Source organism: Anser brachyrhynchus (assembly GCF_964034855.1).
Source record: "Anser brachyrhynchus genome assembly, chromosome: 14".
Lineage (NCBI taxonomy): Eukaryota > Metazoa > Chordata > Aves > Anseriformes > Anatidae > Anser > Anser brachyrhynchus.
In genome coordinates, this window is record NC_137709.1 from 487,957 (window position 1) to 505,651 (window position 17,695).

The 17,695-nt window shown below is 52.5% G+C and overlaps 1 protein-coding gene across 3 annotated transcripts in view; it reads left to right on the forward strand.

Annotated features, from left to right (window-relative positions):
- PPP2R2B (protein phosphatase 2 regulatory subunit Bbeta) overlaps positions 1-17,695 on the forward strand; it is a 102,754-nt gene that overhangs the window by 30,382 nt on the left and 54,677 nt on the right. The window contains exon 1 of one of the 3 annotated variants that reach the window (XM_080555252.1): positions 5,061-5,252. The exons of the other annotated variants lie outside the window; for them this stretch is intronic. Within the exon in view, the coding sequence (XP_080411378.1) occupies positions 5,183-5,252 (70 nt within the window). The 5' untranslated portion in view covers positions 5,061-5,182. Of the gene's footprint in view, positions 1-5,060; positions 5,253-17,695 lie in introns of those variants that run through there. 3 annotated transcript variants of the gene reach the window in all.

A 17,695-nucleotide genomic window follows, 5' to 3' on the forward strand; every position in this document is an offset into this window, starting at 1 on the left:
GTGTCTCACTAGCTCAGTTGTAGTTATTTTTGTATGTACAAAGTAATTGTAAAAGCGATGTAATTATTATGATAGGCACTACTGTAATGGTGGTAACACAAAGGTGTTCCCCAAGGTTATGTTTAAGATACCTACTGTATGTAGGCGTCGTGCAAGGTGGACAGTATAGTGCCTGCACTGTGTGACATCGAATAGAGGGAATCTCAATTAAGTAACAGCCCCCAAGAGTGAAAAGTAGCAGAAAGTGTTAAAGATGTGTAGAGTGCTATGGCATGTACATAACTGGACCAACAGTTACAAAGCAGCTTGTGGGGAAGCATTTGTACCATCCAACAATGCATCAGCTGGCTGAGCAAAGTTTTGGTCAAGAAAAAAAACAAGTGAGAAGCACTGGTAATAGGCACTGGATGGGGCTGCTTGAAGAAAGGGTAGAAGTAGTAAACTGGCCAAAAGGAGGCTCTCTTCAGACCCTGGCATAAAATACTTGGTAGGGAAAGGGTAAAAACTAAGAAGGGCCTGCTAAAATGTCACAGTAACCGGTCAGTCTAATTCAAGATATGTGAGAAAACACTTCAAGAGCAGATAATCCCCGAGCCGCGGCTGGATGTGACGGTGCTCATTACTGGTGTGCTGTTAATCATGTACAATGAGTACCAGTAATAACACGTAGCAAGGGTGAAAGCAAAGCAGATCAATTTATCTTATGACCTTTGGGAGGCAGAAGTCTCTACCTACTTTGCATTCAATGAACTGATTCTTTCCTTTTCTGCCCTGAGGTCCTGACCCTGTGTCGCTTGTGAAGGGAGACTTGAAATATATACTTTATGTGCAACTTGACTTCCCAAATTTCATTATCTTAGTCTAATCCAGTAAATTATTGCTCTTCTTGAAGTCATTCTAAATTAAGGTTCATAGGTGTGTTTTTTGGTGCACTGCATGAGAAACATGAAGGCATGGTTTCAGAGCACAAAATGAGGGATCCACAAGAAGCTTCACAATCCCATTAACAGTAAAAGGATTAGCATGCTGTCCAGTAACTGTGTCATCATCCAGCATTGGGTCTGCGGATGAAAAGGGAAGGCCCAGCATGAGGTGTTCACCTGGAGCATGTTCACCTGCGCTGCAGGTGCTGCATGCACCTTTGATGTACTGGGCAGGAATGGGTTTTGTCGGGCAGTGCATCTGCTGCCCTTTCTAGGTCTTCCCCAAGGTCCATGGGCTGTAAACAAGCAGTGTCAACCAGTCTAAGCACTCCTCTGTATGCTGGGAATAGTATTTATCCTTTTCTGTGAAGTGCTCAAGTGTCTGTGGTCCTCTGGAAGGAAAGGTCCGTGAGCTGGTCTCTGTGTCTCTGGTCCTGGGCTGGTCCACCAACGTGCTGGGCCTGGTGTTGCTTCAAGACTTTGGGAGCTTCAAGCAGCACAGCTCTCGGCGCAGCAGGGACAAGTGCAGGGTCTTCAGACAGGCTTCAGAGCTGTGGTCAGAGGTGCTGAGCGAGTGGCGAAGCTGGCAGCGGCTGGTGGAGGAGGCTGGTTCTTTGGAGGTCATCCAGTGCTCCTGGCTGCAGGGTGACCGCTGTGACTGCCTAACCGCTGACGGTGATGGGCTGCCAGTGAAAGGCCTTTGTTGCTGATTGACTCCTGTTTTCCCGCTGGTGCCTGAAACGAGGACTTGCGCTATGGCTTTCAAGATAGATTGAATGGAAATAACATATACATGGCACGAGCAAAGTTAATAGAAATCTTACAAGTTTAAAAGAAATTTTGTTAACTAACAACATATTAAACAGTTAAAAAATAATAAAAAAAATGAAGCTAGCATTCTAACCTGGACCAGTAATTAGGAAAATGGATTTAGTGCTGATGGATGTGAAGGTAAAAATAAATGAGGTGAAGTGAAGGAAGTTCTTCATGCAAGTTTCATGCTTAGAATAAAATCAGAGGTTTGATTCAATTATTATTAATACACTGCTTAGGTCCCACAGAAACCTGTGCACAGGGGCTTTTAAACCTATTCTAACGGAAGCAAAACTCAGTGGAGTGGAAAGTGTCCTGGCTCTTCAAGAGATGCCTACCATGTTATATACTTTGACACCTGGGGGTTTGGAAAACAGTGACAGCTACAAGCCGACCTTTGGTGAATTTAATCTGCAAATGGATTCCTGCTTAGGACAGCTAATGCTTTTAGTTATTGTAAAGGCTCATTCCTGGATTTTAAAAAGCTGAGAATAAATGGATTTCATGATGCAGCTCCTATGCACATTGCATAACAAACAGGTGGCTTGTGGATGTTTTTAAATGATATGGTGTATTGAAAAACTTTGCAGGACTTACGAATTCATAATTATAATGTATGCACAATGGTGAGAATAATCTTTCTAATAAAGGAGAACAGAGTTGGCACATGTTAAAATAGAAATACATTGAAGACAGAGCCTGCTGAAAAGAAAGGGAAGGAGGTTGATGGTTTGTGTTTGTTTCATAATAATATTCATAAGCATTGCAGGAGCTTATTATTCAGCTGGGTATGGCCTTTTGACTGAGACTTATTATCCTAAGACTTGAAGGGAGGATGTAAAACAGTAACATTTGGTTATTAAAAGACTATTTTTCTTTTCTGGAGTTGAGATTGTTTAAGTGAGATTGCTCCTGTATCTTACACAGAGTGTGAGTAACCACACAAGTCCACACCTGCAGGCAAATGCACATCATAGGCAGAGATAATCAGATTCCTCTGTGTGTGTATGTAGGTATGTATTTAATCTTTGTTTTCCTTCTCTCTTTTACTGTGGGAGACTAGTACCATTATCTTCCCTTTACAGATAGGAGATGTATGTGTAGGGGAATACAGGTGCAGAAGTGTCAGTTGTCCTGCCCAGGATAAGCGATGGTTCTGAGTCCCAGTGTGCCACGTTCAAGTCATGCGCCCTTCCTTTGCTGCCATGTGCACAACAGCACAAGGAGCTGTCAGCAACACAGACTTTTTTTTATAAATGTTATGATATTACTGCTGTGACTCTTCCTGGCTTGCGAGAGAGTAAATACATTACTGGACTTTACTGTGAAACCATGACCAGGTCTTGTGCCTTGTCATGGGCGAATTCACACCGACCCGTGTGAGTCTCACGCCATACAACTGAGAACGGCATCAGCCACAAATACAATGCGTTTGCCTAATGTGAAAATGTGCCTGGGGATTATACCAAGGAACTCATATTCCAAAAGAATTCAGTAAAGACTTTGGGCATGGGGACTTCAGGCTCATGCTTGTCTGAGGGGTGCTGGTGGCTTGTCACATCAGTATTAATGAAAGGCCTGTGATGTGGTTGACTGACAAATCCATGAAGTTATATATGCATATCAGTAAGCGCCAGGGCTCTCCGAGGGGCAGTTTTACAACACCTGGTATCAGCCTTCACATGACAGAGTGTCAGAAATGGTCCTGGGGAGCCAGGTGGCTGAGGACCTGGGAATTCACCTTTCCTAACAAAGTCATGATATGGGGCAGAAAGAACTTCTCCCCTGTCTTGCAGTAGCGCTCATGTGAGGATCCACGTGGTCCTTCAAAAGGTATGCTGCAGTGGTGTACACAGCCCTGCACACGCGATGTATGCATTGGAGTCCTTGAGCCTTCTTGCTCTGAAGTGCTGTCTCCTGCACTTCCCCTGAATATAAACAGCTCCCCAGGAGGTAGGGCCATCTCAGCAGAATAATGCAGGCTACAAAGTCATGCACCTTGCCAATGAGATTTTAATTATGATACTATGGTTAGGAGAGGAAATCGAACTGCAGCGCTGTATCTTACAGCGTCATCCAGTATCTTTGTTCATTCCTTCTGCATCCCTTATTTTCCCTCCGACGCCAGTAACAATGACGCTCCCTGTTGATGTGGCACTGAGCTGCCGAGGCAGCTCCTGTGCAGTGCTGGAGCTGCGCTCTGCAGAGGCTTGCACCGAGCTCTGTGGGGTGGAGCTGCAGGGGGCTTGTGGCTTGTAGAGTGCTGAGGTCACTGCGCTGGCCCTGTGCATGCAGTGGAGAGGGGCAGCAGGGCCTGCACTGGGGCCTGGCCCCATGCCCTGTGGCACCTGGCACAGGTGAATGACCTGGCCAGGGCCTGAGGGACTGCAGGAGGCTGTGTCTGTGCACCTGCATCCCTTCAGCAGCAGTCTGGGCTGGGGAGAGCTAGGGGCAGAGGGGACACTGAGGGTTGGTGGTGGCTTTAGTGTGAGAGCATGGAGGCGTGTCTGTTCCCCCTACTGGTTCCCAGGGCACGCATCGTTGCCTTGCTGGCAATATCTCGGGTCTTGTGTACCAACATGGTGCTTGGGTTTTACCTCCAAGTTCGGTCGTGGCAGCTAACAGAAGTGGAGTCAGGGGAAATCACCCCCGTGACATTTTTTCCCTCTGGCTTGGTCAGTGGCAAGGCTTATTTCCATCAGGCCTACACACAAACACAAAACCCTCCCAAAAAGCAACTGTTTCCCTTTGAACGCACCAGCTGTCTTGTCTGGAATACAGCCTGTCCTTTCGAAGGTGTGCGCTGAAAATCAGGGCCCTCGCTTCCCCGATAGCTCCTGTGCTCGTGCTCTTCTCCAGGCGTCGCCGGTGCCCCGACACGCGCTGACCTTCCCGTCCCTAGCGCCCGAGCATCCCCGCCGCCGGCTGTGGCTGCGGCAAGGGGCGCGGACGGAGCGCAGCTCGCTGTGAGCGCGGAGCCCGGGGCCGGGCGCTCCTGCTGCTGGTCGCGGGCCGTGGGACCGCCGGGGCGTTTGCGTTTGGGAAGCGCGGGGCCGTCCCAGATGATCTCGGAGGTCTCTTCCAACCCAGATGATTCTGTGATTCTGTCCTCCTGGCTTCGCGGCCCCAGCGTCCCTTCAGGCAGCAGCTCCGCCGCGGCAGGAGCACCCTCGGGGCAGGGAGCTCGGCCGGGGCCGGGGCCGCGCCGTGCCCGACGGGGCGGGCGGGGCGCGCCCTGCAGCGCGGCGGCGCCGAGCCGAGCCGAGCCGAGCCGAGCCGTGCCGAGCCGTATGGGAGGAGCCAGCGGGCTCCACCGCCCCTGCGCCCCCCCCACGCCGCCGCATTTCGCGGCCGGCCGCCGCGGAGCAGGGCGCGGGGGGGGGGGGGGGGGATGATGGATCCGCGGCTGCGGCTGCTGACGCCCCGCGCCCGCCAGCCCGCCGTCAATGGAGGAGGACGTTGAGACCCGCAAGATCAACAGCAGTTTCCTGCGAGACCACAGCTATGCGACGGAAGGTGAGTGCCGGGGGCCGCAGCAGCAGGTGGGGGCCGCCGCCCGGCAGCATCCCTGCTTTCCCCTGCCCCTTCCCGCGCCGCTCGCGTCGCCGGCATCACCGCGGGCCTCCCCCGGCGGGGCTCGGGCTCGGGGCTCGGGGCCGGGCACGGCTCCCTCCCCGCCGGACGAGCGGGAGGGGGGCGCGGGGTCGATCCCCCCGGGGCCTGCGGGCCGGGCCGGGCCGGGCCGGGCCGTGCCTTCGGTTAACCCGTTCCGGTGACTCAGCAACGCCGGACCCGGTAGATTTCCACCCCGTTCGCGGCTTGCCCTCCCGCTGGGATCGCGATCCTCTCTGGATCCGGCTTTGCGGGTGAGGTCTGACATCTTGGATACACGGGAGACCCCCAGGTTTCAGCCAGTTCTGACCCTCGGTGGATGCTACAAGACCCGAAGTCAAAATCTGGCTCGTTGCTCCTGCAGTTGTATGCGAGTCAGAGAATTGCGTGTTTGCAGCGAGTGGTCTGGCCGTGCTGCATTGCTGATCGGTGCCGGTCCTTCTCCTCGCTGCGCTCCCAGGGCGCCCGAAGTCTCCGTGCTTCTCGGGAAGGGCAGCAGATGCTTCTCTGCCAGGGAGCTGAAGTGGGGACAGCGGGGCTGGGGCCCCTGCCAGGAACAGCTCGGAGCTGAGTCTGTGAATGTGAGCCAGCCTCTCCCTGCAGCCTGCTCCTGCTCCTTTTCAGCGATCCCCAAGCGTGTTTGCTTATTGCTGGTTTGTGCCTGTTTCCTCGGGGCGCTGTCATGGTGGGGGCATGGCAGGCGTTGGGAGCCAGGTGAGCCCAGGGCTCCTCCTGCCTTGTCCTGCTGCCTCTGTTTTCCACGCCGAGAAATGAGAGCAGGGAAGAGCTCTTGCAGGGCCGGTACAGAGCAGAGGGGTCACTGACTGCAACAAAGCACTCATGTTGCTGCTGCCCTGCGAGGGTGAGTGCTTGTGACGGCTGCTATGCTAAATGGGAGGGCTCGAAGGCTGTGAGGCGGGCACGGAGTCGCAATTCAAAATATGCTTCATTATGACTGTATTAGTGACTTCTGCTGGTAGCCTGTGACTGTAGCTGTTGAAGGGTTAGGAAATATGATAAATACTAGTGTAATTGTCATTACAGAAATTAAATAGTTGTCTTAGGGCTGTTTTTCCTACAAGCCTTTGCATGAAGAAATGCGTATTCTGAGATGTATATTGCAGAGGTGAGGAGATGCCAAAACTGTTAGACGTGGAGAGTGTCATACCCCCAGCTAAGCACATAGGGCCTGGCCACTGGTGCATTGGAACATGAATTTCCTGTAATGGCTCAAGAAGTGGAGGAGATGGTGTGGCCACTTTCGGCTCAGGAACTGAAAAGTGAGCTGCGAGCTGCACACGGCGCTGCAGACTGCCACAAAGAGGCAGGCTGCACCATGCTGGTGGGGATGGAGGGCCAGGGCAGTGTCTGCCTCGCTGTCCTTCTGACAGCTGGAGTGCTGCTGGCTTCACAGCGGTTCTGTCACAGCCCCCTTTGCTTCCTTCCCTCAGGAGGAAAATGCGGTTGCTGTAAAAGAAAACCAATGCCCCCCCATCCCTCCAGCATTATTTATTCTCCCAGTAGCATGCCTTACATGAAACTCTGAAGGCAGCCTCCACACTAGAGAGGCTGGATAGGCTTAATTAGTAGCCAAATAGTCTTCCTCTTATTGTTTCGTTCTCCAAAGGCTCTAGAGAAAGCTAACATATGACCTGACCTTGGGAATTTTATGACTCCAGAACATCACTAAAGGGGGGCTTATCTAGCAGAAAGATCCTCAGCTTAATATAGTAATGGAAAGCTTTGGATACCTGGTGAGCCGTGCAAGAAGACCGTGCACAAGTTGGCATTGCTCGTGTGTAAATGAAGCGCAAGCGCTGAAAGGTGACGAGGACCAGAGGCAGCGGAGGCGACGCCTCAGTGCCGGTTGGTTTCTGGCACCCAGGCCCCGCTCCGGCCCTGCGTGCCTCGAGCTATGGGGTAGGGCCCCGGGCGGGTGCGTGGCAGCAGGGCTGGCCTGGCCAAGCCCAGACAGCGCGGGCGAGGGACGTTTGTGCTGTGTGGGATGGCGCAAGCCGGGGCTTCCAGTGTGGCGGCGCAGCCAGGATGGTGAGCGTCCACACTGCCAAGTCAGCTGGCGCGCAGCCTTGCTCCATGCCCCGGGGCAGGATGAACTTGTGTTGCTGTGTTATAATAGGCAGCTGCAGCAGGCAGCAAATAACAAATGGGAATGTAGCTGTCCGAAGGTTTTCCAGGTTGGGAAGGGTGAAGGGTTGGGTTGAGCCTGCAGTGAGTTCAGCCTGTGGCACTTGGAGGGTTGGGGATTTACCAGCCTGCCCTTTCGGATCTGGTCTGTCTGGTAATCCATGGTAAATTTCCCCAAGTTGTGCACTGGCGCTTTCAGAAGAGCCTAGCGCATCATACTAGTAAATGACAGCAATCCTCTCCGTAGAAATGAAATAGCCAGAAATGTTTGTAGGCAGCCTACTGAGTCAGAGCAATCCCTGTTCTGTTGCTTAACTGGAGGAGGTACATGAGAATATTTAATGGCTGAATATTGGCCGGGAGTTTCATTTCACCTCGTGCTCCTCAGGCCTTCTCTCCCTCCATGTAGTTGTTATGCTAGAGACGGGCTCCATGCACTTTGGAGCAGTAGAGCTTGTTAGTATGGTGTAGAGGAAAAATAATTAAGGAAGAAAATTTTGTTCCATTTTTTTCTAAATGTGAAAGCAGCTTATTCCTAAAATGATCTGGTTGGTAACCTGTGTTTTGTTAAAAATCCTTCCAAAACCTGTTCAGAAGATAAAGACTTGCTTTGGAAATGAAGGTGTCTGTGATGTGTCAACTGAGGAAGTAAATGGGGTTATGTAATTTGGTTTAGTGAAGTGTTGTCCCTTAAATAGGTCTGGTATTTTTATGCAAATGTGGGGTGAGGATGGTATTTCAAAAGCACACACTTGAATGCCTTGTTCTTGTGTGACACTCAGAAACACGGCTAATGAAGGAAGTGCATCCATTGTACAAATTCAACTTTAGTTGCCAGGGAATATTAAGTTGCTGAGGTGCAGCGCACATACATCCCTAGTGGCTCCTGCAGCACAGTTTGCCCCAGGGCAGTGCCTTCGAGCTTGTTTGGTGGCCCAGGACCTCACGGCCTGTCCCCAGAATGGGCAGTCTCACAGGGGGGAACATTCTGAAAATGTGCAGGGTTTGTTCTGCTGCATAGATCCGTCTTCGTTCGCAATTTTGCTGAGCTCCCTGTTGGAAGTAGAGCAAGTCAAGGCTATTTGAATACAAACAGCTTGAGCAGCTTTCACTTCTAGGCATGCTGAAGGTCTCTTCATGCCCCCACCCCAAAGCTGGACTATTTCCAGCAGCTTGGCCCAGAACATCAGTCTCCTGAAGTCTTCAAACTAGGGGGATTATCCATTTTTGTATAGCCTTGCTGTCCACCTGGTGGTCCTCTGAGCCCTTTCTATGGCTGAATGTTGGGCAAGTGCTTCCAAGCAGAGGAGGAATGGTGCTAACGCCCCTTTCTACATTCTGTGCCCTAATGAGAATTACGCTGGCTATTCTCGTGCTCGGCGGGTCCAGGTGGGATGGGAGCAGCAACTGTCACGGTTCAGCCCTGCAGCATGCCCGCTGAGCGGCAGTGTTCGTGTCCCACTCTGCGAGATGTCTGTGGTCCCTGCCCCGTGGCGGGGCAGTGTCCCTCATGGGAGCGGGGCCCAGGGACGTGGGTCCCTGCCAGGGCAGGAGGGCTGCGGGTACCACAGGGCTGGTGCTGCCCCCTCCGCTGCCTGCGGCTCGGCTGGCAGCGCGGCCACGGTGCACATCTCCCCTCGGACGTCTTGCTGGCGGAGATGGGTTCCTCCTCCCCAGCTCTGTCTGAACCCTTTCTGGTGCTGCAGGATGTCCTCCGGGGCTCCACCTGTGGAGAACCTGTAGAGCTTGGCCCTGCCACAGCTGCGTATGATTAGACTTCTACTTGGAGAGATGCTCCTTCCCACCGGTTTGGTACAATGTGCAGGAAACTTTTATGAGGCTTGACAGGTGCCCTCATGTCCCAGATGTCCGTTAACCTGCTCCAGGGGAGGGTTCTCCCCCCATGCTGCAGGCACCAGGCAAGCTGAGGGAGAAGTGGTCTGCAGCATGCATTCTGTGGTATGCACTCCAGTTGTAAGCATCGTCGCACAAGTGACCCCAAGTCAGGAGACGTGGGCGCTGATACCTCCCTGACACGCTTGCTGTACAGCAGAGCTCTGGGGACAAGATGTGGCCTTTCCTGCGGCCGGTCCTGGGTGCAGCCTGTTGTAGTTTTGCTGTTGGAGGAGGACTTGGGAGGACCTCGTCCCATGGTGTGGGCTGCTCTGCAGCTGGCCACATCCCGGGGCTGTCCTGGCACCCGCAGGGTGTTGCTGTCTCCAGCCGGTGCCGATGGGGCGCGTGTCCCTGGGGCAGACCCCGTGGGGTGCTGCCGGGCCAGAGGGCTGTGGTACCTGTCGCCCATGCGCCTTTCCCTGGTGTTGTCCTTAATTTTTCTGAACTGTGCTTACGAAACTGAATAGATTTGCCATTAAGAAATCTATCATTAAGCCTTCATTTCCTTTTCCTAGTTTAATCTCGTTACTCCCAGCTGTAACCCCTTGCCACTCTGTCATCCCCATATTGCCTTCATCCCTGGCCTGCTGTCACGCGTGCTGTGAGTGTGCCCGCCTCGAGGAGGGAGCCGGGGCGCCCACCTCTCCGCCCTCGAGGGGCAGCCTTGCGAGACCTGTACATAACAGCCCCCAGCAGCACCCTGATGTGGCCTTTGGGGACCTGGGAGCCATCAGATGTGTAAGCAGCCTCCTCAGTATTGCACATCAGGCTCTTTTGTTCTGTTTTGGAGAGAGAAACAATCCGTGCATTAAAACGTGACACTTTCAGCCTCTGAGGGCGTCTCCCCCCACCCTCCAGTGGCACAGGGGCAGCTGGGGGCTGCCAGGGGCGAGCTGATGCATTTTCTTTGCACTGACAGAACTTCAGAAGCAGATTAGCCTGCCTGCTGGGGCTTGCTGGGGCTTGCTGTGCTGGATACCTAAAAGCTTTTTCACTTTCAGTGTCAATTTGCTAAGAGCTTTCTGTGGTGGTGACAGTGACTTTTTTTCCATCTATGTATAGTCCCCTGAAAGCAGGAAGTAAGGCATTTTTCCATCATGTGCTTGGTTCAAGCTGAGAGCTGCCAGGTATTTTAGTTGTAGCAAATGATGTTAATTGCCATTTGAGGATCATCTGGGTTGGGATTTGATTAATCCAGGAACCTCCTTGAAGTGGTTATTTTATCACATAAGTACTTTGATTATGAAACACATCCCTGTTCTTTATGCTTTTTATTTATACAGATATATTTTATTTAGACCTCCCTTTCCTTTCCCTGCGCCTGTGGTCCTGTTGGTCTGAAGGACCCGTGGACATGTCTCCTTCTGTCTAATCCAGGGATCACTGCGAGGGGATGAATGTAACTCAGCCATTTGTAGTGTACTGCGTCAAAGCCTGCTTGGGATACTTTAATCCGTGGATTAGTGAGAGAATAGATGTGCTTGGAGACTCTGTAATCCCAGGATTACTGGGAGGACCGGGAGCAGGTAATGATGCAACTCAGACCCAGTGCAGATGGGCTGTGGGAGCTCCAGCCACCGGTGGTGGCACCTGCCAGGCTGGCACCCATCTGCATGGGACGTGGCTTGGCATCTCCCGGCTCCTTTTGTAGACACGGGGTCAGGAGCTGCTCCCTCTGACACTGGGAATGCCCGTGCTGCACCGACAGTGCTGTGGAGCCATGACCTTCAAGCCCAGCAGTTCACCAGCCCCTGCGGCTCTCAAGGTCTGGCTGCTCGAGGGCCCAGCACCAGGTGTTCAGGGCTCTCCGAGGTGCTCGCACAGCGCATCTTGGGGTGCTGGTGTGGGACAGCCTGACCCTTGGGTTTCTGCTTGGGGCTGTAGGGCTCGTGAAGTGGTGGTGGTGGCACAGTGGCTTTCCTCGGTCCTAGCTCTCTGTGCCTGCCCCTGTTCTGCACCTTCCCTTTGGTATGCTTACTTCCTGGATGGCTTCTGCGGTGATCCCTTGTTTCTGCAGGTCTCTGATGTCCCATCAGGGCTTGATGGGCTCTTCAGGTGGTCTTTTCGGGTCTGAGGGACCTCGATGTGCTTGTGCCATCAGCCACCAGGAGGCCATCAGGTGATGCAAAACATTTTGTACCCCCAGGCTCTGTCCTGCAGCTGTGTGCTTGGGGCTGTGTCAGGGCTGTGGTCTTCCCAGAGGCACAGGGAGCTCCACTGGGGAAACCTGAATGTCCCCGGAACAGCAGTGATGTAAAGGGGAGTGAACCTGGGAAACTCTTTCCCATGGTCTACTCAACCCCTGTGGACAGTGGCTGCAAGAAGAGGTCATAAAAGCTGTTAACATTTGCTAAACACACAGAGAGCCTGCCTCTGGCTCAGGAAGGCCCTGAGCTGAGCATTATCAGAGGGTGGGAGAACAGCAGTGGAAGCGCACTGTGTGCTTGCCGTGTTTGCATGCATCTCCTGTTGTCTGTTGGAGATGGGATGGTGGAGTAAATGTCTTTGATCTGTCCCAGTATGGCCTTGCTCAGGTTCTTGTGTTCTTGCGGTCACTTATGTGAGCGGGAGGCTTGGCAGACCCCTTAAAGGCTTTAATGCCTCCTCCCTGAAGAGCTAGGGAGATGCAGGGCTTGATGGTGAGTGTTGTGGCAGACCAGGTAATCGTCAGCTACCTCCTGGCCTAAAACCTGGGGGTTGAAGCAGATGCATTCCCCTCCCAGGGGCGTTTGTGGGAGAGATCCTTTGCAAACCTAAGTTCCAGCTGCTTGAGTTGCTGGAAACTGGCAGGTGCGGGCAGGCGACTCCTGCAGCCTCTGTGAGAGGTGTGTGCCGTCTCGCGCGGAGGTGAGACCCGTGGAGCAGCACGCGCAGCGGAGCTGAGGTTTCTGTTGACGTGGCAGGATGCTGATCAGGCAGGTTAAAAATAGCAGCTGCTTCCTCCCCGCTCCTCCCCATCTCGGCTGTGTGGCTGCAACTGGGAGCTGGAAGCGCTCATGCCGTCGTGCTGAGCAGGCACAAAAATCCAGCTGCGGCTGGGGCGGGCGTGGGTCTGGGCACCGCAGGGCGTGCAGGGCAGTGCTGGGGTGGGATGGGCCAGGGGTGCTGCGAGGGCCTGGAGCTGGGGATCAGGTGCCCCAGCATCGGCCAGCTTCTCTCGGTGCCCCTGCGGAGCCCTGCTGTGCCTCCCGGCATCCTCCTGCGAGCATGGGCGCTACTGTGTGGCTGTACCTGAACTGCTTCTGGCCCTCCCCACGTGTCAGGGAGCTGCTGGCATCACTGCCCTGCCGCAGTGGCACCGAGGCAGGAGCAAACCCGCGGCTGCTTGAGCAAGCCGTGCCTGGCCCCAGCCAGCGTGCGTCTGCCAGCCCGCTGGGTCGGAGTGCTGGGGTGCGGCGTGGCCGCTGGCCGATGCCACCGTGGGCACCTGGCGGGAGTCCCGTGTGCCGGGTCGGGCAGCGGCTGCTCCATGGAACATCTCGGTGAGCCCGGGGCCATGCATCCACCTCTGCCGGCACGCTGCTGGGTGGTTGGTGCCAGGCCATGGCTCGCTGCGGCGTGCAGCTTTGTGGCACCTGGCCTGTGCGTGCCGTCTGATTTCCCAAATGCCCTGGGAACAATTCTGTGTGAGGGTACGAGCTGTGCAGCAAGTACACCTTCTGACTCCCCGCCAGAGCCCAGATGTGGGGACACTGTCCTTGTTGTTCGTACATTGTCAGAAATGCTTTGCACAACTTGCATCCATCCTGTCCTCCCCAGTAAAGGTGTAATTGAGCCATTAGTGTCGATGTCTGCATTCAGAACAGTTGTTCCAAAGCTGGTTGTTATTTTTCTCCTGATGTATTGTGAGCCTGATTTCTTGAGAGGAAACATTTCAAGGGTCTTTGAAAGGTTTTGTTCTCCCATGGCAGCTGCAGCCATGGAAGGGATGCAGAATTGTACTGCTTCTCTTTGTGCTGTTTCACTGGCCTCTGAATAGCTCTGGAAACAAAGACAAACTGGAGGGACCTCTTTCAGTGTGGAGGTGACCGAAGGGAGTCCTGGGCACTGTTGTCCTTGACATCCTTGTGTCATTCCTGGCCAGGTTTTCAGTTGCATCCAGCAATTAACTGCTTCAGATGAATTCTCGCTTTGCCCGTGACAATCAGAGTAGCACAGTTGGGTCCTGACCTGAGCGAGCTGCAGCCCCTCCTGCTAGGTGTGGTATGGACGGGCAGGTGAAACAATCTGGTGGCAGCAACATTCCTGATAGCTTTGCACGTTTGTTGAGGCTTTTCTATAACCCAAATTTCCATGAGCAATACAGATTTTACTCTTTCTCTCTGTCAAACTCAGGCTTCTCCCAAGCCTTCTGGTCCTCCTAATCTCTGTGCTGCACAGGCAGGGTTGCTGTGCTTGTACACGGGTTCCTCGCACTGGCCGGAGGAGCACGCTGCATGGTGCCCAGTGCTGCTCAGTGCCCGATGCTGCTTGCTCTGGAGGATGCCTGGGGAAGCCACCAGCTCTGTGCCGCGGGGTGGAGGGTCTGCTGAATCAGTGAGAGGGGATGCTTGGCACCTTTGTGGAGCACAGTGGGGTGCGACGAAGGAAACAACAGAGCCCCCCGCTCCTCCTCTGTGTTGCACCAGTTCCAAGCAAAATGTCCTGAGGAGCCTCTGCTCTGGGAGGCTGGGGCTGGGGTCCAGCATACTGAGGGGTGGATTGAGGCATTTCTGTTGCATTTCAGTGTGCAGCTAACACGAGTGAGAATTGCTGGGGGATGGGGCTTTGACACCCCAGCTGATGCTTCAGGAGGCAATGCCTGGGCAGCAGGAATTGCAGCCCTCAGTGGCACAGCAGATCCTGGGACTGGGGAGGTGTCTGTGTGATTTCTGTGGCTTTTTTGCTTTTTCGTTTTTCAGTCTTTTACTGCTTAAGGTTTCTGCATTCAAACCCTCACTGCAGCTGCAGCTCACTTTGTTTCAGGGTCAGCTTACAAAGGATGCTGTGGTACTTTGAGGTGCAGTACATACCTTGGGAAGAAAGGAAAATGCGAAGTACATTAGAAGCTTTTTATTGCAACCTCCTGGGAGGTTAAAGGAACCACGGGGGTCCAGACACCAGGGCTGTTGGAGAGGTCAGAGAATTGTTTGCAGACAGCTGGTATGTCCAGAATGATCCTGCCTCCATTGCAACACTGTCTGCCTTGCAGAGAACTGCTGTGCAGCCTTTTTGTTTCTTTTAAAAACTGCTCACTTGCTTATGTGCAGCAAGTCAGCTGTTCAGTAGTGTGTGATGGACCAGCTCTCCTAAATCCATGCTAAATCAGATCCTTTGAATGGAAAGGTAACCAAAATAGAAACCAGAAACCAAAATAGACAACTAATCTCCCATTTTGATCTCCTCTGTCCTGCATTTCAGTTGACTCCCTAGTGCAGTCATAAAACACAACCATTATCTCAGCTTCCCGAGTATGCAAACAAATTGCTGTGATTTTCCTACCCTTGGATCAGTCCGTATCCATATTCTCAGAATAACAATAAAACGTTAATGGAGATAAAGACTGTTATCTCCCTCATGTCTATTTTGTCACTGGAATAACAACTTTAAATGTTAGCAGTGCTGAGATTTATAGATGCCAAGCCTGCTCAGCAAAAAATAAATCATGTTCCATAGTGCACATTACCATTTATTGCCGCTATATTATCTGAAGCCAGAGTGGGTGTTAACCCTGTGATAACATCCTCAAAGGGGATTTTAAATAATTCTGTAGTTTAATGTAAAAATTCTGTTGGCTGCCTGGTTTGATTTGCAACTCAATTTAGTGCAGGGGTATCGAAGTGGAAGCTGCCAAAAATACTGATAACGAGCTCCCCAAGAAATATGGAAACAGGAGAAGCACCGTACCCTGAAATAGTCGCTATCAGCTGTAACTTCAGTGATTCCAGCCACATGCACGTGGTTTCCCAAGTATGGTATTTTTCAAGGTCTTGTAGACATTTGAAGACCATTGGGATTTCCTGCTTTTTGAGTTTCATCTCAGCGTTTTCATACTTAATACAGAAGTCCACAGTGACATACACACTGATAACAAAATAAATGTATTTCAGTCGTCATTTAATGCATGGCCTCAGACAGAGCAGTTCTGCAACCAGCACTTCTCTGAGCAACACCGTAGCTGAACTCCGTGGTGGTGCTTGGACCTCTCCAGGTGATGCTTCTCGCTCCTGAGCCCCTGAGTGGCAGAGCACTGGCAGCAAGCTTTGGAGGGGCCTCTGGTGCCCAAGTGCTAATGCTCTGGGTGTTGCTTTGTCAGCCCCTAACCGCGTGGCCACCTTAAAGCTAAGTGCAAGGGCTGCATTCAAAATCCTGCCCACGTGTGGCTGTGTTACCAGGCTCCTGAAATGAGCAGTGTAGTCTTGGTGGTTAGTCATTAGGCGTTTCCTTGTGTTTCCTTTGTTGGGCTCTGTGAGTAGAGGAAAAGCAATCTGACTGATGAAAGGCAACCTGACAAACACAGGCATTTGACCAAACATTGAGTACCTGCTATTGACAATTCGTTCCTGTGTGAGCCTTGTAGCAGTTAGCAGCTGATGAGCAATGTTAGCAAGCATGACAGATCACTTCACTCACAGGCTTAGTAAATTTTACCGAGTGAGAAGGTGAGCGAGGTCAGGAGAGCGCGAAGGAGCCAGCCCTTCCAACTCGCTTTGTCTTCAGTGAACCCTGATGGAACTGTATAACCGCAGAGCTCAGACTGATGGGAGCCAGATGCCAACCAGCATCTGGGGGAAGCTATAGCTCGTTTAACACCTGGCTCCTACCCATTAAACTTGCTTGGATAGATGGTGCAGAACAGGGAGTGCTTGTACTCTGGTGCTCATGGTGCAGCTCCTGTAAAAACCTACTGTCAGGAAGAGTGCCTGTCTCTAAAGGTGGTGCTTCAGGAACACGGCAGCGCTATGGAGCCCGGCCTCTTGCAGGAAAGTGCCCTGAGAGCAGCCGTGTGCCGGTGTGGGCTGTTCATCCCCCATGAAGCTTCAAGAAAATGAGCTTTGTTTCCTCGGGATCCTCACTCTGTTGCTGCCTGACCTGGTGTCCGTAGCGTCAGGTGCTTGGTGTGCCTCTCCAGGCAGGTGAGGAGCCCTGGTCACAGCTGCCCCGCTGGGCACTGCCTGCAGATGGGGCATGCGTGCACTGTGCTCGGGCTCATTGGCGGCTTCTGAAATGGCTGAGGTGGGGCCACTCTGAGAGCCCTCTTTACCAGGCGTTGTCACCATCCCACTTTCTGGGTGCTCAGGAGGTGTCTTGAGGAAGTGGAATGGATCTTGTGGCCATGGTTGGTCTTTGTTCCACCAAGAGCACAGGGTTGTTCAGAGGAATGGGATTGTTATCCTCCAGCCACCTACAGCAGGAAATGCTTTTGTGCAGAATGTTTTCATGGGCTGCGTAATTCATGTGAGATGTAACTGAGCCTAAAGGGAGCTAAACGTTTCTCGCTTTGTCTGAATTTTCTGTGCACTTACAGGTGAATGAGTTTAAAATGAATTCTTTTGAACCTAGGTGTATCAACCAACCTCTACCTGCCTGACATGTAGGAGACGCCTTTTATGAGCAGATTTTCATAACTCCATACTGGAGGACTCTTGCAGTTGCTTTGCCAGGAGAGGAGATGTGATCTGCTGGTATGGATGAGACCTTGGCAGCTGTGGACAGCTGCTCTGACCCCGTCTGGCAGGCTGTCAGCGGGAGCACGCCTCTGAGTGGGACTGTGGGATGAAGTGGAGAGCATGAGAGAGGAGGTTTCTGAGAGCCCTCCCTCACAGTCCCTAAATAAACTTGGCCTTGGTTGCAGCAGGCTGACAGACCCTTAATTATAATAACAGCATGAGCAGTGTTGCTTTGTAACTGGTTCCCCACTGAAAATTTCTGGCTAGCAGGAATGGTACGCCAGATGTCTGCTTGTGATTGCCTCTGGTTGTGAAGATCAGTTCAGGGGTAATACTCTCAGCTGGAGGATACAAATAATGCAGGTATCCGGGGTATCCATGGTTTGTTTGCTTGTTTTTTGGCAGAAGCCAGGGTCCCATTGCATGGGCCCATCAAAATATTTACGAGCATCTCCACAGCAATTATCTTCTGCAAAAAATCATTATTTTTTTTTAGAAGAGACTGAAGTGAATTGGGATGTGCATGTCTCCAAGCAATGATGTACTGCTGAATTTTGACTAATCTCTGGAGGTGTCCTTCCACGCCCACATCCGCTATGATCTCTGGTCTGTGGGTTCCTGCAGTCACTAGCCCCACAGCGTGATTTCATCCTGCTG